We start from the raw sequence: 26,971 nt of genomic DNA on the forward strand, positions 1-26,971 counted from the left end.
TGGTTAGCTGACTGATAACCGCAGCAGTTGTCAACGTATGGCGGCACCATAATTATTTACCACTTGTGATTGATATTTTTGACGTTTTTCGTAATAAGCAACAACTACTTTTGCTCCAAGTTATCATAGCAGTTTTATAAAGCAAATGAAAAGTAATATAACTAGTAAAAAATGTGTATAAATTACAAAGTGTTCGTACATTAATATTTCTTAATTTTTTTATTTTATTAAAAATAGGTTGGCTGCCTCTTTTAACCTTGTATTTATTCGAGAGTGTAACCAGTAATAAATACAATCGAATCATATAACAAACATAAATGAAGGTAGTTTGAGGAGTTTGCGTACTGCATCTTTCACGATGCGCATACCTCGTCGTAGGAGTACAACATGACAGGGCATTTGTTGTAACTGCCTGCCGTCTTTGGAACAACCTACTTTTATCCATTAAAATGCTTGATAGTCGTCCTCGGTTCGTGGCGGCAAAATGTATTTTGAGCGTTTGGCTTCGGCTGGTGCGTCCTAGGAAACGATCACATGAAAGACCAATAGATGGAGCACTCCTATCTAACTAACATTATCATATTTATTTTTATTTTTAGCTGCTATAGTTTGGTTGTAGTTTTGGTTATACCATAGTCGACACCTGCCGCGTCGCGTCGGGCAGGCCTACTAGAATCACAATTTTATTGCGGGGAACTTTTTATAAACGGACGAGTCCCTAAACATGGAGAAATGTTCAACTTTTTATTCTTTGTATTCGTCTAAAAACGATTATTTTTAGCTCACTTATCAAAACTAATGTGACAGTCAGAATATAAAAGAGCGTTGTTTTAAGAGTTTCAAAAAATATCGTGTGACTTTGAAAATTCGTACATTGTAAACCAAACGTCAGAACTTTATCGAACTTTTATTCAACATAGATACATATATTAAAATTAATTTTTAGGTTTTCAGAGTTTTGTTACGCCCAAAAAGTTTTTGTTGTTAATTATGTAAACTAACTTTTTCTAAGAAACTGTAAACGCTAGAAAAAAATTAAAACGTATTTTGAAGGTCATTGTGTTAGTAATAGAAATATTTATAATACAAAGGCGTATTATCACGGATATTATTGATATCAACTAACATTTAATTAGTTGCGCTCGCTACTGGCTACTAGGGCTCATCGCCAGCTGTAAACTAACTTCTGCTCATCACAGCCGGCAGCCGCCATCTTGTTGTAGGTGAAAAATCCCACGTCGCGGCCAACGTGCTCCATCAATTAATTGGTCTTATGTGATCGTTGGTCCTAGGACTGTTTTGGCGCTTGCGTAATTGCTGACTGAGAAGCTTGGGCGTGTGAGTGTTTTTTTTAGAACATTTTTGTTGTTTTTAAAAGTATTAATTTTTTGTAAATAATGTTTTCTATTAAATTGCGTGTTCTATTTTATATTTATATGTATGCAGGTTGTGATAAAGGGTCATGTGGCACTAACTTTGCCTGTTGAAATAAAGGATTTTCATTACATGGGTTTTTAAGTAAATGTATTAGTACAATAATTGGTTTCACTACCGCCGTCAAATAGTCCAACGATAAATATTGCTCATCAGCTTACATGTCGTTGCGAAGACAACATCAAAGCCTGCAACTCGTCAAAAACACAATTATAACAAGGATGAAACGAACATAGAAACATGAAAATGGTACAAATAAACAAACATTTAAATAAACACTATCATAATAATACTGGTTTAGTCCGGTATTATTACAATATCTGTGGAATTTCCTAAATTTTACATTTTATTCTGAAACTACAATTTGTAGTTTGCAAGGGCTTTTTCGTAACACCAACGAACATATGGCATTTTAATACCCACATGGTTAGGTAAATCTATTTAAAATTAAATAAAATATTACCAAACAAAGATAAAAAATCTTACAACCCTAAAACAGCGTATAATTTACCTGCAGTGCCAACGGGCATACTATATAATGAATAGGCAAAGTATATAATGAGCTCTATTTCATGCATTGCTTGGTTTATATTAGGAAATATCTATATACTAATCATTCTACAGAATTCCTTATTATATACTTTGCCTGTAACATTATATAAAGCAACTTTCCAAAGTTTCATGGCGATCGGGTGGACTATATCGTAACGCACAAAAGGCAAATGGATACGACCAGGGTACGACAGACGACATAGACCTATATAGGGATTTAATTAATTTGATTTTCAATTGAGTTCGTATCCAGTTTAAATTAAACTTCCCTTTCAATTTCAGTGCATTAAGAGGTCTGAGTCAAATGGGGTGGGGGTAACAATTCCAGGGGGATACAGTTCCGGTCCTAGAAGGAAGACTACCTTGACAGGGGGTACAATTCCAGGGGGGTACGATTCCCGCCCGTATAGTTATTTAGATGCTGATTTAATCAAATCACTCGGGCATAACGTTTCGCCTGAAGACCGCCCCCCGGACAACTACCCCCCTAAGCAGGTTCCTACGTCATGTTGACGTCAGAGATCGGGGGGGGGGTAGTTTTCCAGTCACGGACACTTAAGTTTCGTTGTCATACTGTTCTAAACTAACCTAACCTAACCAACCAAACTTGCTGTTACATTTCAAAATTATGTATGATATTCCCCACATGACTTTTATGTTATAAAACTTAATTACTCTACAAATTACATACTGAATTAAAATTACAATTACATAGCATTACATTTTGCTAGGGGGTAGTATTCCAGTCGCGGACATGGCTCCCATATTGGTTAGTTGGCAGATTTCGTGACGTCACGTTTCACCTGGGGGGGTGGTTTTCCGGGGGATAGTATTCCACATCCCCGGCATATCAATGTCAAATTTGTATGAGGGAATACAATTCCGACTCGTACACGCCGTTTTGGCCGAGAAAATGATACTTCATTATGACGTCACTAACCTTTCAGTTCCAGGGGGTTACAATTTCGCTCCCCCAACCGGTCACCCACATCCCACCATCACTGGGGGCGTGGATAAAGAGGAAGGGAGGTGGGGCTTAACGAATACTTAACCAATACAGGTTAGCGGCAATATTTTACGAACGTTGACATAATCGTTCAATTTCTCTTAGTTTGACGTGTAGCAAATGCGTCAATAATCGTTGGACGATATGTTACACCGCTTAACCTGTCACCCGGCGACCTTGGTTAATGGCTCGAAAACATAAATTATCAACTATGTGAGTTACGAACAGTATATTAAACATCGATGGTTGCGACATCACATAATAGTATTTTATCAGTTCTTCATACTTTTTTGTCCCGTGACGCTAGTCACAAACCCGGGATGGGTTTTTACATTATTTTTGTATACACCACTATTTTTTAGCCTTCGTCACTAATGTCAAGTTTTCAAAAAAATTTGGACACAATCGGAATAAGTTTTTCAATCGAATCTACTCCAAATGACCAAATGTTGCCGATACGCAACGCAATTCACTGTGGAACGTAGATGCGTGTTTAATTACATCACTCGCAATATAACAAAGACCGTCAATAATATCAAGTTATTCTGAATATCTAGTTACAGGCATCTTAGTCAAAAATTGAAACAAGAATAATTAGTAAATATCTTACTCGGCATAAACTATGATTAATACATCAACAGAAAAACAGCCAATAAGAGATTTTTGTGCGCAATCCCCATGGGCGCACATGAAAAGAGCCCAAAAACTCAGGCAGACGCTTGAAAAGCACCCGGACCTCCAAGGTCCCTCTCAGGACGATGCGAAAAGTGCGCGGGCTCTTCCTAGAACTTTCACAACGAGTCTTTAAAGGAGAAAGAACCAATAACACAGTTGAAATACATGAATTTATTTCCAATATTAAGAGATACACTGTTAAAAGATACGTTATTAAAATATAGATTATTAAAAGATATTTACATTACTAAAATATATAGTCTGTTTACCTAACCGAACTTAAACTAACCTAACCCAACCAGACACAACGCTATTTCAGAACACGAGTCAGCGTCCTCCTCCTCAGGTACCTGTGGAGACCCGGGCTCTTTCCATGCTTAAGATTAGTGAACCTTTTTGAGGATTTAAATTTCGGGCTCTTTTCGTGTGCTCCGATCCCCATATGCACCCTTAGAATAGGGTAAATCGGAGAAGATTGTGTTTTAAGTGTTTTACATTTCAACGGACAGCTCCGTATTGATCAGTCCGTAAGTTCTTGGACAAGACATTCTCAAGACTAGTGCTAATTCAATGGTTGGTAATGGTGAATATAATTGTTGAACTTAACAAACAACAATGCAGTGTATAGTCAATGGTAGGGCCTACTGTAGTTTAACATGGATCCTTTGTTAGTCAAAACTTACCTCCGAAGTCATTGAATATAGATTTTTGTTTCCATCTACGCCAGTTGCATTTATAAACGTGTTTTCAAGGGATGGCCCAGGTACTGTTAGGTAATATATAACACCGACCTGATGTAAGAGAGCATCATTGATTGACAGCCCAAATGGCAACTGGGTCTGGAAATGATCTCGTCCAGCTTCCTTCAGATTTGAAGACGAGCAATATAAACACTGCCCATATTCAATGATATATAATTACATAATACCGTATTCGTCAGGATACATCTAGTCTCATGAAGGCTGATTGGGTAGGTAATAGATGTAGTTATTTATTTTTTGTGTAGAGAAAACTTTGGAGGCTTAGTAGAGTCCATGTAGCCTACTAATTAGAAACACCAAATTAAGCATCGACGCGGTTGCTTACTCTGTAGGTTAAGGTAAATGCTTCCTGTCACAAACAAATGATAAATGTTTTCAGCCAATAAAAAAAATATATTTACACGATGATAAATTATAACAAACTACTATTCCTGAATTTCGATATCTTGTCACCAAGACGCGAGTCTTTCACTACTCTCTTCCACTCTTCGATTCATCATAAGAAAATGTGGTTTTTCATAGTTAAATATAGATAATACTCCAAACTTTAATTGTAGTTGTACCATAGTCTTGTACCATAGTACCACAGTCTGGTTTCAGCTATTCCAAGGATGAGACATCTACTAAGGGAGTGTGTTTTATCTACGGTTTTACTTACCAAGGTGAATTGCACAATAATATTTTACTCAAAAGATTTTATTTGGTTTTCACAGTACAAAAGTACAAAAGTATATTAAAGCTTTGGTTCACTAAAACAAGACGGACTACAACTATTTGTAATCAACTGATTTAGAGGGCGAGTAATAGTCTAAAGATTTGGATGGAGTGTATTCGGCAGACTTTGCTGGATAGTCGTAACTACTATAGCTGTAGGGTGCCTCTATGCTTTTTACAGGATAGTCTATGCTCTTGGTGGGATAATCTATGCTCTTAGAAGGATAGTCTATGCTCTTGATCGGGTAGTCGATGCTTTTCCCGTAGTGATGTTTGGGGGGAGGGTGGTGAGCGTGTCCTATTTTCTTCACGACGGCGTTGAAGCCGTTGTGGTCATCAGCGGTATATTCAACAATCCTGATGGTGCCGTCGGGTTCTACAAGAGAGTACATACCCTTGACCTGAAAACAAGAGAATTGGCTGATAAACAAATAGCTGATTATATCAAAGTTAAATAATGCTGTATCCCTATCCGCAGCAGGCAACCTACTCATTGTAAAACAAAAACAGAGTCTGTGAGTATGAAGTTCTGATGCAGTGAGAGTACACAAATCGTTTGCGGTTTGGTTACTTACCAACAACCTCCCATTACATGGAATGCCAGATTATGTCAATGTTTATTTATAAGTTTGCAAATAAGAATAACATTTGAACTGTCAGTTTGTGTTCAGTGATTTTAGTAACCAATAGTCTTCAACCACTGAATGAAAAGAGCGTCGGCTGAGGGGTTACCTGAAAATGGAGCAAGCCCTACAGCTGGTTGTAAGTTGAATAAGAGTCAGATTGACTTGCTCAATTTTAAGAGTGACGAGGATTGTGTGACTATCAAGAAATAATGGAGTATCTGAGTGAATTTTAAGATGGAACAGGCATCAAAGTCTAAATTGAAAAAAAAAAATTAAAAACAAAATCATAATCATCACAAGGATCTCAAATTTTTACTTTACTGCCATTTTTAATTTCTCCTCCTATACCATAGTATATGGAAAAAGTATTGCTTTCGTCAAAATTTTCGGGTTTAGTATTTGAGCAGACATATCCGTTTTGGGCCACAAAAAGTGGTTTTCGAAGTGATGCCTGTGTATTTGTGTGTCTGTATGTTTGTGTGGATGTGTACAGAGCTACAGAGCGCCTGTAGTTCGATTTTGTTGAAATTTGGTATGTGTGTACCATGGTATCTCCAGGTGATTTTATTGTTTATGAAATATTGATTTTTAATTGTGAATTTTCCATAAAACCCATAAATAGTGCAAAAATCTAATTTTCTCGAACGATTTTGATAAAAATTTAGTATTTTGTAGTCCTTATAATTCAAAACAAAATAATGCAATCCCCGCATTGATGTAAAAATACTGCTCAAAAGTTATTTCGACGTTTGTGATATTCCCCATAAAATATCATAGTTACTCCCACCACCTACCCATGATAAAGGTGGTTGACAAGCTAATGTGAAAAATATATAAGTGAGAAAGCTAATGTTTCACATTGCTTATTTAGAGCTATAGCGCTAAATAAGTTATAACTCACCTTGTCTCCATCCCGATGTTCCCATTGTTGTTTGATGTCCCCGGTGTGAGGGTCATGAACCCCGTACTTGAACTCGTACTTCGGGTAGTGCTGCAACAAACACACATTGATAGAAAAACACAATAAATGTTCTACGTACGTACATTTATGATCCCAAAGTAAAATGTGAAGCATGGTGTGTTTCGTGTTGGCCACGTTTGATTGCGCTAGTGGTGAACTGCATTTTTTCTCTTGATCTAGGGAAGATGTCACGTTAATTGTTGTTAAATTCAAGTAAAGCTGGTTAGATATTGTATGTGTGTCTTAAACGTTTGTTCAGATGAATTAAATACCCCCGCCGCAGCAAACCTGCCGACTAAGCGAATTTCCATTTGTCTGAATTGATTTTCAGTTAAATATATTTTAATAACATAAGGTTTAACGAGTACCTAGGTTTGCTGCTACAAGGAAACTAATAAAGTGTGTTTTTGAGTAAAATATTGATAGCTTAGTACAAAATAAATAAATTTGCCAAGTTTGATCAAAATATATTCATAAACAAGCAAACTAAAACATTTGACAATATTCTCCATAAGAATAACATGGGAATTTTAAATTTACAATTTTTTTAATTTTCTCAGTTACTAATATTCGAACAAAAATACTTTTATATACAACATTATTTGTTTTTTTAAGCTCTTTAAAAAGGTCTAAAGAGAAATTGGGAAATTTTGTGTTTTGAGGGTCAAAAGTGAGAAAAACCAATTTTTACCCCATAAAACCCCCCGTAAAGCCCCGTTCCCATGGTCCGATCGTGCTGGTTCGCGAACTCATTCAAGTTTATCCCGCTTTACACCTTTAAACCAAATTTCATCAAAATCGGACAAAAATTACTCAAGTTATCGCGTTCACGGACGTATATATATATATACATATATATACATATATAAAAATTTGAACGAATAGTGTTTTTGGCCTCTGGGGACATCAAAATGAAAAAGTAAATCGGTCCCGGGTCTAGGTCTTACCGTGCCACCTACGGTAATAGCTACTTCCCTATAGGGAAATTCGCTAAAACTAAAGCCGACTGGACTGAAATTGTAAAAAATGTGTAATAATAGGAAATGAATAACGAATAAATACATCGATGTTGTCTAGACCCAACTTCCATTGGGTTTGTGTCTTTGAAACGTTCATGAATAGTGTTTACGCGTAAAGATTGTAATTGTTGAATTCCTATAATTTTGCGTGTGACCAAAGATGTACTTGAACACTATACAAATATACGGTCTTAGTAGAAGATGATGAGGATGAAGTCTGAGGAGTAGACACCACTTTTATGCTTAAACTAGTTTGTTGGTGTATTCTGTTATGTATTGTTACCATAAACAAGTATTTTCTTTGTTAAACTCAACTTACAATTATTATGATATTTATTAACAAATGAAATATTTTCGAAATGTCCTCAAATACTTACGTAATGCTCGTGGTCATGATGAGGTGCGTAACTCGCGTATTCAGCTCCGTCAAACTCCGTCTTGAACAGCCCGGGAGAGATCACCGGAACTCCATACGACAAACCCCCAGATTTCGAGGGGTACCCGTACTCATACCCGGATTTGGAAGGGTACCCGTACTCATACCCGGACTTGGATGGGTACCCTATTGACTTCGATGGAGAATCCAGGTAGGGGGATTTGCTGGGGTACGGGTACTCCGGTACTATTATTGGCAAACCTTTAGGAGAATACTGGGGGACCAGGGGTGCCCCCTTGTACTGGTCTGGTACGATGATGGGAGCCAGTAGAGGGACGTACTGGGGGGCTGGTAGATCGTGGTGCTCATGGGTATCGTAGACTTCCTCCGAGTGGTACTCTCCACTGTCGTCGTCATGTGAGTAGTCCTCATCTGAGGGTGCGGGTGATGGTGAGGGGGAGGGTGATGGTGCAGACGACACGAGCGCCAGCACGGCTGCTGTTAGTAACGTCTGCAACGGAATAAAGACAAAATGTGAGCTACAACAAATGTAATTAGTTTATTAGTGTTTATATTACTTTACCAAAAAGTATATACAGTGTGTAAATTAAGTCTTTACAAAATATATTTTTTTAAACCGAAACAGATAGAAATATTCTGTTTGTGGCGTTGACTGTTAACAAAGGTTCCGTAATTGTTTACATCAAAAATATTTTTCAACCCCTTTAACAAGGTAGGGGTATTTATAACCCCCCTATCAGGGTAGGTGGTAGGGGGTGACTTATTTTTTTCTAATAGCAACCCCTATTGAGTGACTCTTCATTTTGAAGTATTTGTCAAAAGATGACGCAAACCCGAGGTGGATATCTTACTGCTAGCCAAAATGGCAGGTATTCTAAAGTTCGATTTACTGTAGTACACCTATGTGAAAAAGCACTAATTTCACTAATATGGAAACAAATCTGTATTTTTAACCGACTTCCCCACTACCAACAAAAGGAGGAGGTTCTCAATTTGTTTGTGGCAACGATTTTTTTATCATAATAATGAAAAAAATTCTGTTTGTGGAATTGATTGTTAACAAAGGTTCCGTTATTTTTTTTTCAGAAAAAAATGTATAACCCCCCCATCAGGGTAGGGGGTAGGGGGTGACTTATTTTTTTCAAATAGCGAACCCTATTGAGTGACATGTTTCATTTTGAAGGGTTTGTCAAAAGAAATACAATGACGCAAACCCGAGGTAGATATTTCATCCCTAGCCTAAATGGCGGGTATTCCAAAATTTGATTTATGTAAAAAGCACCCATTTTGGAATACCCACCATTTTGGCTAGGGTCGAGATATTCACTTTGGATTTGCGTTATTGTGTTTCTTTTGACAAGAAACATGTCACTCAATAGGGGCTTCTATTTGAAAAACATAATTCACTCCCAACCCCCTACCATGATAGGGGAGCTATACATTTTTTGTGTGTAAAAAAATAGCGGAAAATTTGTTAAGAATCATTGCTAGAAAAATAATATTTCTATCTGTTTCGTTTATAAAAATACAGATTTGTTTCAAGGCTTAATTTACACACTGTATATTTGGTACAGTAATAAATTGGTTTATTTTAGTAGATAGTTATCAGTTACGGAAAACTTAAGCCTCGTCATAGGATATGTCTTTTTTTATTATATGTGGACATACAGCTATACAGTTAGGGTGCTGAAAACTACCGAGTCGTAGCATTACGCGATAAGCCATACCGATAGTTGATTAACGATATTTGATCCAGTGCCTCTAGATACAATGTTTGGACTGTATCCACTAAAACATAAATACCCGTAATAGGGAAATAAATCAGTCCCATGGACACATTTAAAACTATTTGGATTCTGCAAGTATGTTTCAATCCTAGTGGAGTGTACCTGAAAAACATTTAACTAATTTAAAGCACTTCGTTGTCAAAGTGTTGGACTGGTATGAAGCTGTAGGCGATTTCGGCTCTGTACGTGGTTATTATATATACCCAAAACGAGCAACTACTTACGGCATATACCAAAAAAGTAGGGTAGTTTTTAGTGTTAAAATCAGCTGATTCTAACTTTGTTTATGTCAGGAAATAGTTATTTGTGCAACTAGTGAGCAAAGGGAGCAATTGACTCACTCGAGAGAAATACTTACTCACGAGCCATAGGCGAGTGAGGAATGGTTTCTCGAGTGAGGCAATTGTACTTTGAACTCGAGTTGCACATTATACTTTTCCTACAGTTACCATAAAACAAAAACATTTGTGAAGAAACATGAAGAAACATAACCTATTTTTACACAGAAGTGAACTTTTAATATAACATTTAATGTGAAGTGACAAATACAACAGTACAACAGCTGACCAGCTGATTTACAGCCAGTGCTGCCAACGTATTTCGCGCGCATACGACGTTGCCTGCATGTTACGCGCTCACTATTTCGTGCCTTCACGTTGCAAATCTGGAGTGAGACAAAGTAATTAGAGTGAGACAATGTTAACATTGTCTCACTGGTGAGCGAATTGGCCACTTTGCTTTCTCAAATCAGTGAGAGAACATGTACATTGTTAGGTAACTGTAGGAAAAGTATTGTTTGTGTAGCGAAAGTAATGTTTATATCAGGAAAAGTCAGCTGATCACTATTTGTTTTTGGTGTATGGAAATTGAAGATTTTCGAATACAGACTTATGTTTTCTCCATAAGGATAACATGGAAACTTCATATACCACTGGGGCAGAGCCCTGATGGAATTTCTTGAAACGCTGCCTATTGCACCTAGAGCTTAATAATTAGAACCTCCATTTCGATTACTGTACTGATTTGTTATGGCTTTGTAATGTTTTTAGATATTGTGATTAGTGAGTTGTATTTGCCTTTTATAAGTATATATTTTTATCAAACTTGCAAAATTTGTTTATTTATTTTCTAGCAAACCATAATCATTTTCCTATAAACACACTTTATTACTCTCCCTTTAGCAGCAAATGTAGGTTCTCGTTAAAGTAAATATTATTTATAAATTTAAGTGAAAAACAAATCAGGCAAATGGAAATTGGCTTAGTCTGCAGGTTTGCGGTGGCGGGGATACAAACAAGGTTTTTTCTTATTTTTAAACCCTACATTGATAAAGGCTGATGAAATCGTAGGATGTAATCGTATATTAAAAATTGAGCATTTATAAATGAATACACGATATTTGATCAGTTTGGAATTTTAAACGAATGCATGGAGATGTTGATGAATATAAGAAGACCTCAAATTGGAAACCTCATATTCTTGAAAATGTTCAAAGTCGTTGCCAATTATCACAATATTTTGTCCAAATTAGGAAAAAAATGGGAGAACAAATGGGGCCGCTGAGGTGTAATGTACCAATCGCAAGGGTAGTACACCGAGTGTAGTCCCGAGCATTGGTTAAAAACAGCAGAGTTTGGCAGTGTAGGACAATGTTACTCACTACCAACACCTAGCGGCTTCGGTCCTCCCTTGAGTGTTAGAGACTCGCCCGCTGTATATATGCCGCCGCGAAGACACCACTTTCCGACGAGAACCAACTATTACAAACAACCCTCAAACTGACACTATGTTAGTTAGAGGATTACAGTTTTGCTAAAAACAAGTATTAAATCAATTACTAACAATTCATTATGGTTTATATAATTTAATTAGTTAATACCCCCAAAGCAGCAAACCTGCATACTAAGCGAATTTCCATTCGCCTGATTTGATTTTCAATTAAATCTATTCAAATAGCATTTAGCATTAGGTTTAATGTGTACTTAGGTTATCTGTCCACTGGGAGGGTAATAAAGTGTGTTTTTTGTGAAATATTAATAGCTTAGAACAAAATAAATAGATTTGGCCATTTTGATTCAAATATATCCATAAACAAGCAAACTAAAACAATTAAGTTATTCTCCATAAGAATAACATGGGAATTTTAAAATTACAATTTATTCTATTTTCTCCGTAACCAATAACCGCACACAAACACTCCTACATACTAAATTATTTGTTTTTTTCGTTATTTAAAATGGTGTAAAGAGAAATTGTGAAACTTTATGTTTTGAGAGTCAAAAATGATAAAAACCTATTTTTACCCCAGAGCCCTGTTCCCATGCCAAAAACAAGTATTAAATCAATTATTAAAAACAATTAATTATGGTTTGCATAATTTATTTAATTAAAATGAACAACAGCTGGTCGATGCAAACAACAACCTGTTTTTTACCCACTGTACTCATTTCATTTACTCATTGACTAACTTGGTAAAAACCATCATGTAATCGGCAGAAATCAGTAATTTAGATCAGCACAATCAGTAGGTGGCTCACATCAACTAAGACAAATTTTATTAAAAACCTGGCTACAACTTTAACATTGGGATGGAATGTCTAGTTGTTGTATTAATAGTGAAAGATTTACTTGAAGAAGGTCTGTTACATGGTGTTGTTTACATTATGCAAATTTATGTGTTACCTTTGACTATTAATACAACGTGTTACTTAGTAAGAGGTTTATGTTTAGTAAGGTAATACTGTACATGTTTTGTAGAATTTTCATCATATTTTTTCTTTGAAGTTTCAGGTAAACAACCTAACTGCGCAACCATAACCTCAGAAACATTAAATTCAGAGAAAACATTAAATGAAACCTTCAATGTTGATAAAAAACCGGGCTTTAAAGACTGTAAATATATCTGTTTCATGTAATAAATCCAACTACTGCATTATTCCTAATTGTATTCCAAGCTGCTAATTTTACTTATAAATCCCTGAAATTTAAGTGGCAAATATTGTATATCTTTTTTGGGTGTTTCTAAATCTTCATTTACAAAATAAAGGTACGTATTGCTACTGTAGTAGTCCTATCAAGCAATTAAGTCAATGAATTTAAGGTATTACTAAACTGTCCTTATATATTGTACTGATATTTTTATACATGATAAGAATTATAATTTCCACAATCTTATCCATATGTATCAACCCCTTTCATACCCATTTTGTTCTATTCTACCTTAATTTATTCTTAAAGAACTCTGGTCGCTATGGTCTCTGGTTCTTTTTCTTGGATTTCCCTAGTATTATAGTCACTTTAAAGAAGCCTACAATAAAATATTTATATACTAATGTATTCCTTCTGTTTCTAACTGTTTATATTTGAACAAAAATGTATAGTTGGTGTGGACAATAACATTTTATATGCCAACACAGGTTAATAAAGATTAAGTTGGTGTTAACATTACTTGCAGTTATGTTTCAAACATGCACTTACAAGATGTTTCATTTTTGTAAAACAAAAGTGGTTTCGATACTTTCATTTGCTAACGAAAAGTAATGAAGATTTTGTATTTACATAAAACTACGGTACTGTACACTAAATATGGAAAAAATTTAACTTTTCGAGTTAATGGTAATAACAAATATAGCAGTGAAGCCAAAATATAGCATTATTGTTAGTTAAACCACGCTCTTCAACAGAGTTAATTTGTTCGATCTTATATTGATTTAAATTTACTTGGGATAATATATCAGGAACTAGCTAAGATGGACTTAGATGTTGGTTTTAAGAGTTTTAGATGTTGGATCGTAAAGATATATTTTGTTTTTATTTTAGAGATACCAATAAAAGAATTTATGATAATCATCATGGGTATTTTTATAGTTTTGTTTCTGAACTAAAGGAGTATTTATAAAAATATGTCGTTACAAGTATTGTGTTTGGACTATCCAATTTTGTAAATGTAAGAAAATCCAATGTCGCTAAATGAAATCTAAATATTAATAGCATAATAATAATTTTGTGGCCTAATATACATATAATAATTATTATTATTTATGTTCTTGTGACTTGGGTCTATCTTTGATGATGGATACTGAAGTTGGTGTACTTTCTATATAAACCAATAATAGAAAATTTTCATTAAAGAACATATCTGCATGAACAACTCTAGTGGGATACAGTCTATTTTTTTCCTGTAGTTTTTGATCCTATGATAGTTAGCACGACATAAGAGATGTTCTAATTATAATAAGTAGTGTCTTTTATTTGATTTTGTTGAAAAGTTTACGTAATTTACAGGAAATAATTAAAGTCACTACATTTTGTTAGCTAAAGTCAACAAAGCTCATATTTCTTAACATTGGAATGTAGTGCCTAGTTCAATAGTAAAATATATTATTTAACTATCTATAATCTAATATCCACTATTTCTAGATCCACAGTATCCATATAAGGCACGTAACACTATGTAACACTTCACTAACACACCTGGAGTGACAGGAGCATGGCTGGAGAACTGGACACTCCAGCGGCGAGGCGACTGTTATATACCAGTCTCCAGTGGCGCTCCAGACCTCAAGGTCAACTGATAACAAGGCCTACAACACTGATAAAGAGTGAACATGACCTCTGTCCAGGTACACTTTGAGATAATATGCTAATATGTGTAATTATTCAATAGTTGTTGATAGATTTCTGTGAAACTCTGAATTAAGATGAGTGGATATTTGATATCCTTTGGCTGGGCTGTAAATTTACCAAAGATATATGAAGACGGCCAACTCATAGGCATATTCATCTCTTTTAAATTCTCTCAGGGATTTTAATTGAAATGGCAATCATACAAAGGTAGGTATTTTAAGGTGGAGACGAGTGTTGCGATCTTTTAGTCTTGTTCCTAACTAAGGCCGACATACACTCAATGGCAAATAAAGGAGACAGTTTATAATGGATTCCGATCCACATTTTGGTCTTGTAATTTGCGAATTGGTCTAATTATCAGGAGAGTCGTAGTAGCTGCGGATATTCGTAGTACTCACTAGTGTAGAAGTCAATCCTCACTTGGGAGTTTTTTTTTTGTTTTTTTTGTCCTAGGACGCTAGGCACGAGCCTGGGATTGTTTTTCACATTACTTCAGGCTAGACCTAGGGGTTGCGGCACTATCACTTGGATAAAATCCATTGGTGACTTGGCGGGGATCGAACCCGGGACCTCAGGGACTAAAGTCCAGCGCTCTAACCACTACGCCAGCTCGCTCCCCCAACCACACTTGGGAGTTTATCGCATACAGATCATATATATAACTATCCACAATTCGTGACCTCCAAGAAGCTGGATTACAGGACGACCCCACGGTCCCAGTCTTATGACTAGCCTGAAAAAAGTTCCGGGCAAAGCCTGGTGGCCCCAAATGTTGTGGTAATATTATCAGGTAAGATAAAAAAAAGCTAAAATGTGTGTCAAGCTAAAATTTACAGTGTATGTAGCCATTGACTAAAGCAGCGCAGGATACACCTGGTCACGCCAGCCAGTCTGAGATAGGCTCGTAGTGTCTACAAGCCGTAACGTCTTACTCAACCAGGAGATGTGGTCATCAACGCGACAGGCTTAGATGCTTAACACCCGTGATATACTTTTTTCATAAAACGTCCACGGGGTTTTATGTATTTCCTTCACATTCTAGGACGCTAGACTCATGTCTGGAACTGTTTTACAAGTTAGTTCAGGCGTTACGATCACGCGTTGTCACTCATCTAAAGACATTAGTGATTGGAAGGATTTTAACCCAGGACCTCACACCTTGAACCTCGCGCTCTATCAGTAGACCAGCTCGATCTCGATTAGATGTTGATGATTTACGTAGTACTGAAAAAAGGCTGAATCAATTGGCAAATCAGGGTTGGAGATTAGGTCTCGATTATTCCACTCTACTTCTCACATATTTCTAGAAAATAAAACGAAATTTCAACATCATTTAGTATACAGCACCAAGTGTAAAGCAAACCATTTTTTCGACTAAGTCAAAAATTTGGAATTAAACAAAAATAACAATACACATATGATTGTTTTACATTATTGTGTTTGTAGCATTTGCCATTTATTTGGAATTGTTGATATGACATATTGTTACAACAATATTTAGTTTCTGAAATGTGTTGAGACGCCATCGTGTTACTTGTATCAGCATTTAAAAAATACACCATAGTTGCAAATCATTAGTAATTTAATTTCAGTTTCATTATACTTTTTGAACTGAAGCAACTCTAAAAGCCCAATTAAAAATAACAATACTCTCCATTAATTTGAGGATGAAGTACAATGATCAGTTATGTTCTATGACCACTCGTGAAAAACACAACTAACATAATACTTAAAGTTAAGGAACAGTATTTTTAAATTCTCTTTCTAATAATTACTACTTAACTAACACGTGAGAAAATATAAAGGGACTAGCTGCTGTACCCGTGCTTTGCAACGGGAAGAGGACAAAAAATAGAAACATTTTAATCATTACATCTGTTGCATATAATATTTAAATTCATTGTTAAGCCCCTGAGCTGTATATATTATTGTAAGACTAGATTACTTACGTCAATAGCTCATTGAATTTCATTTAATGTTTCAGTACATGTTTCGACACATTGTCATCCTCAGCTGAGTACTAGTGAAGTTTTTATTCACCATATGGTTTCGTCAATGTTCAATTAAATAACACATAACACAAATACGACACGACACGGAACATATACATTTAAAACACGTAAAGCTTTAGACATGCAGGCCTGCTCGAACAAAACACACGGTCACGCCGCGGGTCGGGGACAGACTGACTAGTGACTGTTTGTTTATCCAGGCTTATCATTGTTATCACGGAGGCAGTGGACAGCTGTTTCATTGGTAGGAATGATAGAATTGAATATCGAGTTGGAGCTAAAATTTAGTTTTTCATTCAGAACAAATTTATTTTCATCGTTATTTTTGTGAGCTCTGTATATTTCGTACTCCTCCAACGTGTCCAATTTTCTGCCCTTTTCACAAATGTGGAGTATTTCTAGACTGTCTTCTATTGTTCCAAATGAGTGGTTATTGTCGATTATATGTTGGCTGAATGCTGATTTCTGTTTGTTCGTCCTAGGGTTTGGTCTGTGTTCTTTAAATCGTGTGTTAAACCCGCGACCAGTTTGGCCTATATACTGCCCGATCATATATATAGGCCAAACTGGTCGCGGGTTTAACACACGATTTAAAGAACACAGACCAAACCCTAGGACGAACAAACAGAAATCAGCATTCAGCCAACATATAATCGACAATAACCACTCATTTGGAACAATAGAAGACAGTCTAGAAATACTCCACATTTGTGAAAAGGGCAGAAAATTGGACACGTTGGAGGAGTACGAAATATACAGAGCTCACAAAAATAACGATGAAAATAAATTTGTTCTGAATGAAAAACTAAATTTTAGCTCCAACTCGATATTCAATTCTATCATTCCTACCAATGAAACAGCTGTCCACTGCCTCCGTGATAACAATGATAAGCCTGGATAAACAAACAGTCACTAGTCAGTCTGTCCCCGACCCGCGGCGTGACCGTGTGTTTTGTTCGAGCAGGCCTGCATGTCTAAAGCTTTACGTGTTTTAAATGTATATGTTCCGTGTCGTGTCGTATTTGTGTTATGTGTTATTTAATTGAACATTGACGAAACCATATGGTGAATAAAAACTTCACTAGTACTCAGCTGAGGATGACAATGTGTCGAAACATGTACTGAAACATTAAATGAAATTCAATGAGCTATTGACGTAAGTAATCTAGTCTTGCATATAATAGTTACACATCCGCCAACGCTTTAAGAAACAAAATTCAACTTTTATATCCTTTTTGTTATGACTTTTAAATCTGGTAAATAGTGGATACCACCATTTTGGTTTTGATTAATTTTAAATCTTGTGTAGGCTGATATGAGAAAAACTGACCAAATCTTTGAATAAAACTTTGACATACATATATAATTTACCTTCATCTCCCTTAATTACATATCTTTTAATTTATTATTGACATTTTAAATTTCAATTTTGAAGTTGCAAAAATACTAATTATAAAATTTAAATGAACATTTTATTTTAATTCCACTCTTCTTTACATTAAATCACAAATAATCCTTCAATCTTCAGTTTCTTTACTCACAATAGATCATTTGCAAAACTAAGGCAGCTGTTATAAACTTTAGAAATATTGCTGTGCCTTATCAATACAGTCTTTTTAAATATTAAAGAAACTATATCTATAGGTACTATAAAAATCTTTAAACAAATAATTTAGCATTGAAGACAGCAGACAAAACTAGTATGAATATCAAAGCATCAAGGACTAAAAAATGTAATAGCAAATACAGTATATGTTTCATTGCATCTCCGATTCTACTCTACAAAAATATCAACAAACCACTTAATATACAAACCAGTTCTTTTAATCAGTTCCATCGTCCATTGGCCTTACATTTCACACTTACCATTAAGTAAACATAGTAACAGATATTTCATTGATTTTAGAAACAAAAGAGCACTGTGAAATGCTTAGTTTTATGATATTTTCCTTGGTTTAATTTAATCAGTGGTGTGGCAAAACATAAACAATACATTTATCAAATAAAGTAAATGTGAACTGAAAGCTATGTTAAGATAAAATAAGAGTATTTTGTAGTACTATTTGATAATTAAATATAGTTACACATATACAAAAGATTTTAGAAAACAAAAATCAATGACGTACAATTAAGTTATTGATGATATTCTTTAGTTTAATTTAAGCATAGGTATAGCAAAACACAATAACTTAATTTACCTAAATATAAACATAAAAAACAATGTGATGTGCAAGTTATGTTAAGTTAATCTAACACATGTTAAGCAGTTAGAATTTATTTAAAGTAGCCTCCGAATTCATAAAAAACATCCATACATTATAATTTGCATACTGTTTCCATGAAAACATATCAATAACATTATTTTCATAACTTAGACGCTTTAAAAAATCCAAAGCAGAGCCGGAGTTGATACAGACGGTGTTATAGAATTTTTTTTATTCTATAATATTGACATAGTTTTAGAATAAATAATCCATGATAAAAGGATAGATTAAAATAAACCTACCTCATAATTATGGAAAATATTATACTTAATTTCTTTGTATCAGCTGTCTGAAATTGTGAAATATGCAGTTTAGCAGTTCTTCTTGTTTACATGTAAATTCAAAGCAAATGTAAACAAACATCACAGCCATGGAGACCAATCAATATTTACTTTTAAAATGTTCACCTCAGAACTTTTAAAGCCAAAGGGGCAAAGTCTACGGTCAGTATCAAAATGTGAATAGTCCTATAATGGTCCTTGGTATGGTAGCTATATTTTTGTAAAATTTAAGCCCAGTTGATTCAGTAGTTTTTGCACCTATTAGTAACACACATACAGACAGACACCATTAGATTTTTAAATAATAGTATAGATAAACACTCAGGTTGTTTAAATATACCCTCTATCATATAAATAGCAAGGATTATAAATTTGTAACAAGAGTCCACAGTTTGTTTGATCAACATCAGGAAAATTGCCTTTTATAGATTAGACTGGGACAGCCTACTCTAGATCAAGGGACATTTATAAAAATATTTGTTTTTGTATCACTTGACACCTATAAAAAAATGGTGAGTAAAAAATAGCATAGCAAATATATATTGCATATAGTATTTTGAATTACGATTATATGAACAAATATATATTTATATTGGTTTGCAAACGTGACAGCAATAGGTTTATGTATTAATGAAATTATTCGTTAATCTTTATCCCACTAGTTTCATAAATTTGGAAGCACTGCTTTAGAATATATCGATATCTTACGGCAAGATGTTTTGAGCAATTTGGATACGATGCATTGTGATTATTGTTAAGTGGAAAAATGTAACTTCACGATAGTGTGTTTGGATCATCAACAGGAAGGTTCATGGAACTTCAGCTGGGCAAGGTGGTGGACAATCAATTCCTGATTATTAGTCGATGTAAGAAACAGTCTACGATCTTTCTTCTGCTATCCAATGGATGGATAGCCATCAACATAAACGTTCCTTTAAATGAAGACTAGTTGACTAATCAAGCTAATGCAAGAGTGGATGGATTGAAGTCTTTCCTAACTGGCGAAGGTGAATATGCCATTCTGCTGAGGCTTTTTGAAAGGTAGATAATTGGAGAGTTACAAGATTATACCTCGTGTAAACTGTTTGGTGAACGAACCGCAGTCCATGCAAATAGCCTGCTGGTGAAGAGGTCATTTTGCTGAGGCTACACATTCTGGTAAAGAGGTAGATGTTTTGAGAACTATAAGATTGTGATGTTTAGTTCTTGTAAACCCCTCGGTTAACGAACCGCAGTGAGATTATGCTGAGCTGCTGAGGCGTTGACCGTAGTCTGAGTGGCCTGAGGCAGGGTGCGTGGACTCTGCTGATGGACACGTCGCTGCTGACTCATTCATCTTCCTCGGGCTCAGTAGCAACAATGATGACATCATAGACAATCACACGCAGAACATTGATCTCTGGGAGTTACAGGTTGATGACCGCAAACATTTAGTTTGTAGTTTTGTGAGTTTTTGTTGGAAATATCGTCTAAAATAACAAGTCATCTTGTGGATCAAAAATTAAGTTAATTTAATAGTAAAACTGATAGAATGAAAAACTTAGATTTGTGTATACATCTTACTTCATCAAAATATAACAAACAACTAAACTCTGTTGCCAAGGAAACATCATATGTTCTTTTCTAACATAACTATTATGGACATTATAATATGAATAAATTACATCTTTAACACACCCCCGTAATGTCCATAATACTTTTTAGAAAAATAAGATTTAGTTAAGAGGTCACCATCCCAATGAAAGTTTTCATTTTAACATGTTTCAATGATGATAAGCCCTTTGTTAAAATATCAGCGGTTTGTTCTTCTGTTGGAATGTATCTGACAGTGATCTGTTTCCAAAGTTTTCATTTTAACATGTTTCAATGATGATAAGCCCTTTGTTAAAATATCAGCGGATTGTTCTTCTGTTGGAATGTATCTGACAGTGATCTGTTTCCCAGATACCAACTGTCGAACATAATGGTATCTCGTCTCAATATGTTTAGAGCGATCGTGGAACATTGGATTGTTCATAAGTTTAATCACACTTTGATTGTCCACATGTAGTATAGGAATAGACTTTTCTTCAATTGCGCCAATCTCTTTCACAAGACGAAGGGATTTACAGGTCTCGCTAGCAGCAACATATTCTGCTTCCATTGAAGATTGGGAAACACACCGTTGAAGCTTACTCTTCCAAATAGTCTCATCAAGATTGCCATTCAAAAATGCTGTTTTAACATCAAACTGTTTGATAGCAAGATTGTACTGAACTGAATAGCCTAACATAGTTCGCATCGTCTTAAACCGAGCTACAGGGCTGAAAGTGTCACCATAATCAATACCAGGATGCTGAGTAAATCCTTTTGCGACCAAACGCGCCTTGTAACGAATGATCTCGTTCTCAGAATTTGTTTTCAGTGCAAATACCCAGCGATTATCGATGACTTTTCTTCCTTTTGGTTGATCAACCAAATCATAAGTTTCATTTTTTATTAATGAATTTATTTCTTCATCCATAGCGGATTTCCAATCGACGACATGCTCAGATCTAATTGCTTCATCATAATTTTCCGGTACTTCGTTTGTAAGTATTGCAGAAGCTAAAAGCTCATTTTTATCTCTGTCACTGACACACATGACAGAATCATCTCTATATCTCATAGGTATTTTTATTCCATCACGTTTTCTCAGGTTATAAGTCTCCTCTTGTAATATATCACCTGGAATAGCGTTATCATCACTAGGACACAACATGTCTTGCTCATCAGTATCATTGGTTCCTGGATACACAATATCTTGCTCTTCTTCATGGAATATATTGTCCTGATTGCTGTCAACAAGCTGATTTCTAGTCTCATCATTTAGAATTGATTGCCTACTGTCAAGGGGATCATGCTCGATATCATTGCTACTCTCTTCAATGTTAAAGTAGTGTTTATCATCGTTATTGTTTATTTTCTTCAAAATAAAACATGATTCTTTTGGTGGAATGACCTTAACAACCATATTATACAATTGATTAGCTGTATTAAATATAGCCAAAGCAATGATTGTTCCATTTTGAGAAAACACCCATGACTTACCATTGTTTTTCACAGTCTGGTGAATGCCTTTTTCACCTGCTTTCCTCACAGAGAATAAGTTACAAGCAACATCAGGACAGTACCAAACATCATCGAAATACCTGTAAGTCCACTGTTTACCATCAAAAACCATAACGTCTATTTTTCCTGACCCCAAGGCATGAATATGAACACCTTGGCGAGCACTGTCCATCTTTTTAGGAGTATCAAATGGTTTGTAAGTGGCAAACCAGTCCCTGCGGTTTGTCACATGGTGAGAAGCACCACTGTCAACAAGCCAGTTGTCACATTCACTGAAAAATGACTTATCAATTAGGCCTACCTCTAGATTTGATCGAGTCATCATTGCAGCATTTTGTATCTCACGGGTACATTCATTTGATTTATGTCCTTTTGTGTGACACTTAAAACAAATTACACCTGTTCGACAGTTTTTAGATAGATGACCATTTTTGCCACATGAAAAACATTTTATCGCTCCTAATTTTTGCAAGTCTCCCTTTTTGGCATTTTTAGCTCCCATATATTTTGGCTGTTTGGAACTTACTTTTATTTTGGAAACCATGGCTACTGCTGCATCCATCTCGTCTCTGTCCTTTAGACGTAATTCAAAGTTGAGACATTTCTTCTGTAAAATGTCCCATGTCTTCACCTCCCTTGGTGAGTCGTGCCAAGTCACATATATGTGATCATATTCCTTTGGTAGAGTTTGAAGGAGTCGAGCACACAAATCGTCTTCATTAATAGGCTTACCGTATATTGTTAATTGGTTTTGGATTTCGTCAAACTTTTCCAGATGACCATTCATTCCAAGGGTAGGTTCCCAAGAAATGTTATGGAACTTATTTCTCAATATGTCAATATTTTCAGTTGACTTGACATCATAAATGTGAACAAGTTTCTCCCACATCTCTTTTCCTGTAGAGCAATTGCTTACTCTAAGTAGAGGATTCGTCTCAAGGGATAAAACAATATATTTTCTGGCTTTTGCATCATTTTTTGACCAATTTACCAATTTTTCGTCATAATTTGGTGTACCTGCTGTTGGTTTTCCGAATTCTCCACTAACAATTCCATAAACTCCTTCACATTCTAAGATTACCTTCATGACTATTTTCCATGTTGTGAAATTCTCAGTCCCTCTTAATTTTTCAATCTGTTTTTCATTACTCATCATTCACTATTCTATTAACTTCTAGATGATTATTAGGCTGAAACCTTTGTTTGGTGTTGACTTTAGAATTTGTCGTAAAAACGTTGAGAACGTGACGTATTAGAATTTGTTGTTAGAACTTGTAGCCGTGTCTTAGAGTGCTCATCTTCAAATCCGAAGGTCGCTGGTTTGATTTGGCGAGATCGTAACTGAATCCAGATGCAATTTGTTACTGTGCTATCAATTAATGATGCTTTCTAACAAAATGTAGATGTTGGATATCAACAATACCAGATTTTGGACCGTTCCCTTACAAAACATTATTTCTTGCATTTCTATTGCATTTTGGTGTTCTTAATCCGTTTTGCTCTGTTTTTGTTCTATCAACATCATGACAGCACATTACTGAAGTAGTGAGATACACATCTTTTCGTCAAGGCATCAACAATTGGATTCAGCGCCCCGAAATGTACATCAAACCTCAATGTGTCTCAAACCGACCCCAAATGTGCTGTACTAAAAGTACCATTGGATTCTTTGTATAATTCGGCTGCTTAGAAAACGACCTGCGCGGTAATGCTAAACCGATGCTGGATGAGGTCGCTTTCTAAGCGGCCGAACTATAGTAATATTTCGAAAATAGGGCTCTTTATCGGTTCCCTACTCTATTTATTATTTACTAAAAATATATTCAAGTATATCAACTCATCAACATTGTCCACTACACCTACAAAGATGAGTCACATTGTGTAAGCCATGGCACTCTCGAACCCCGACCACGAGGTCGCTCAGATTCACGTGAGTCAAACAATAGACGACATTGATAGTTTGTCCCTCGTCAAGGTCTGGAACCAATCGCTTTTGTCAATATATTCATATCAGCTGACACCCAGGGGGAACAGTTGACAGAATCAATCGTTCTGGTGGCGCAAGACAGCAATGGAGTGGACGAGATTCGCTTCGCTCGTTTCCCCGAGTCGAGTGATCTTGGCCTCTTTAGACATTTCACAAATTTATTCCGGATGTTGCGTTTACTCGCCTTAGCTCGAGGTTTGTTTACCTCCAATTCGAATTTTCTGTTTATTTTGTTTGAAATATACCTCATTTGTAGGGTATCAATGTAGTTAAAGTAGCGCTATAATTACTCTCTTATAGATTAACTAGCTGTGTGCCCGTTCTACGCACGGGGATCTTATCATAGTCAGTTAAAACCTTCTTATATAAAGCACAGCAGTTGGTTTGCATACTTTCAGATATGCTGACAAAACTATTCCTTCGCAAATACAGTATCTGACAGTTTCAAGCCAAAACTAATGCTTCGCAATTAAATGTCACCCGGATCTTGTTGGTCCATATGTTATATCCAATGATCAGTATTCCAAGTATCAGCATTCTGACACATACTTTCTCCCATAAGTTTGTCAACAACCTTTATCATGTGTAAGCGGTGAGAGTAAATATACGGAAATGGGATTTGTACAATTTTGTTCAGAATTTAAAGGACTATAACATAATGGTTAAAAGTATTTAAGGTACTACCTCAACCTCTTAATTTAACACTTTATTCGGGTTGACATTTTCATTATCAAGGCGCTCTTGTCCTTTCCGTGAAACATTGAGAAACAAGGACATCAATGCGTTACCATCATACATACACACAAAAATACCGAACTTAATTAGGGAATCTGCTACGCTTTAAGCATAAAAAGGTACATATAAAATTAGTACTTGAAATCTTTGTTAATGCCATAAAATTTGATCATAACAATTTATATTTGCTTGGACCGGAGATGACTCGAAATTCTGTCGAAATGCTATCTGAATCGGTTTGCTATATGAAATGAAGTACAGTAGGCCTACTATAGACGATTTAGATTGGTAATTTGTAATAAAAATTACCAAAATAGGCCACGAAATTTGTAATAAAAATTACCAAAATAGGCCACGAATTATTGATACATAAACAACGTTCAAAGTGTTTGAACAATTCATGATGGTTTGCTGAATAAATGTTTTACTAAAATGCGTTATAGTTTTCTTAGCATAACATTTTGGAATCCAGACAGAAAAAGCAAAAATTATACAGTTAAGACATCAATTAAATTGAATAGGCCTACGCCTGTAATAAATAAGGTGCAACACCAACGATAACTAATTTGTAAATTACTGTGATGTGTTGGTACGTAAAAATGATTCTTGCTGCTACTAAAGGTTAAAATGAAAAGAACAAGTACCGTACCAAAAACCAACGTTTACAGTTAAGAACTGTAGTACAGCCGACCAATTATATGCGTTAATCAAGGTTATTGATCTCTTGGTTTTGGATTTTCTCGTAAAAAGTTATCGGAAATCAAAGTTATTTCCCATTAATTGCTTTATTTTTACACAACTCTTAATGTAAACTTATCGGTGTCAGTTAAAAAAAAAACCTTATACAACATAACTTTCTGTTATTTAATAGATTACGTATTCTCTAAACAATGGTTGCTGGTATATATATTAACATTATAAGGAAATGTGACAAAAATCACACAACGTTGGGTTTTTGGACGTTTATAATTTTATTTCTTAAGTACCTAGGTAGGCCGTGTATTCTATGGAAAAGTACCGGTATCAAGGATCGTTGTCGAAAGGGTTGTTATAAATAATTGGGTAAGCATACGTACCACACGTACCCAAGAGAAGGGCTATGGGCCTATTGGCTGTATGGTCCAGCGATTGCATCACACGGTGAGTAGGAACTATTGACTTTATATAGTCAATGGTAGGAACAGAAAGTGACACATTGGAAAATCGAGTTCAGCATCATCCGTAAACCTCTGTTACAATCACCCACTGCAGTTGTAATTTTTTGCTTTACACTTTACACAACCGCCATGGAAGAGCCGTCAATGAGTGGAACATTGTTTCTAAGCTATTGGCGACGGTCATTAGTAAATTTAAGTTTCCCAGCCGTATACAACACTGATTCAATCTTGATTCAATGTCTTCTTTCTGGTTATCAAAACTCCAAAACAATTTTATACACATATTTCTGGTTCCTGACCTGGATGATGCCTAGTTATTTAATTTACGGTTACACTATATTATTCCACTGGCGATTAATTAAATCCTTTATGTAATAAAAACGTTTTTAATCTCACTTGGATGGGATTTGCCTTCAAAACGTGATCGGAAATGGTTGTGGTGTTTGTAAACAACATTTGTAAACATTTCAGTGACAGCTAGAAAAAATAATCTTGATCCGAACAGCTGTTCGTTGTTTCATAGATGATTATGTGATACAAATTGGAAGAAAACTTGACAAAAATCGCACAAAACTGCATTTTTGAACGGCCGTAATTTTAATTACAAAATAGTGAGACCATATTTTAATGGCTTAAGACACTCTCGCCAATCCAGTGAATACATTAAAATGACTTTGGTCTTGATAGGTACTCTCGTTTTCCTGGAGAAGATTGCGTAAAATGCCATCTTGAGTGTGTCAGACAGACAGACAGACAGACAGACAGACAGACAGAAATTTAGATGAGACTTGTTTCGGCTTCTTTAATGTATAAAACGTAAAAATAACCTAAAAATGTATGATTCTGAGCAATGTACAGACAAAACTCTAATTTTATTTATATAGATT

The 26,971-nt window shown here is 35.4% G+C and overlaps 1 protein-coding gene across 1 annotated transcript in view; it reads right to left on the minus strand.

Moving 5' to 3' along the window:
• Positions 1-5,173: 5,173 nt before the first annotated feature.
• LOC128985300 (uncharacterized) overlaps positions 5,174-26,971 on the minus strand; it is a 33,671-nt gene continuing 11,873 nt past the window's right edge. Inside the window, exons 4-9 of the mRNA XM_054404690.1 lie at positions 22,185-22,450; positions 20,943-22,016; positions 14,406-14,491; positions 8,126-8,635; positions 6,670-6,759; positions 5,174-5,543 (exon numbers count right to left, since the gene is read on the minus strand). Coding sequence (XP_054260665.1) covers positions 5,199-5,543; positions 6,670-6,759; positions 8,126-8,635; positions 14,406-14,491; positions 20,943-22,016; positions 22,185-22,450 — 2,371 coding nt within the window. The 3' untranslated portion in view covers positions 5,174-5,198. The remainder of the gene's footprint in view (positions 5,544-6,669; positions 6,760-8,125; positions 8,636-14,405; positions 14,492-20,942; positions 22,017-22,184; positions 22,451-26,971) is intronic.

Source organism: Macrosteles quadrilineatus, unplaced genomic scaffold, assembly GCF_028750875.1.
Source record: "Macrosteles quadrilineatus isolate MER2022 unplaced genomic scaffold, UCM_ALF_1.0 Scaffold_2__2_contigs__length_208266976, whole genome shotgun sequence".
NCBI classification, from domain to species: Eukaryota; Metazoa; Arthropoda; class Insecta; order Hemiptera; family Cicadellidae; genus Macrosteles; species Macrosteles quadrilineatus.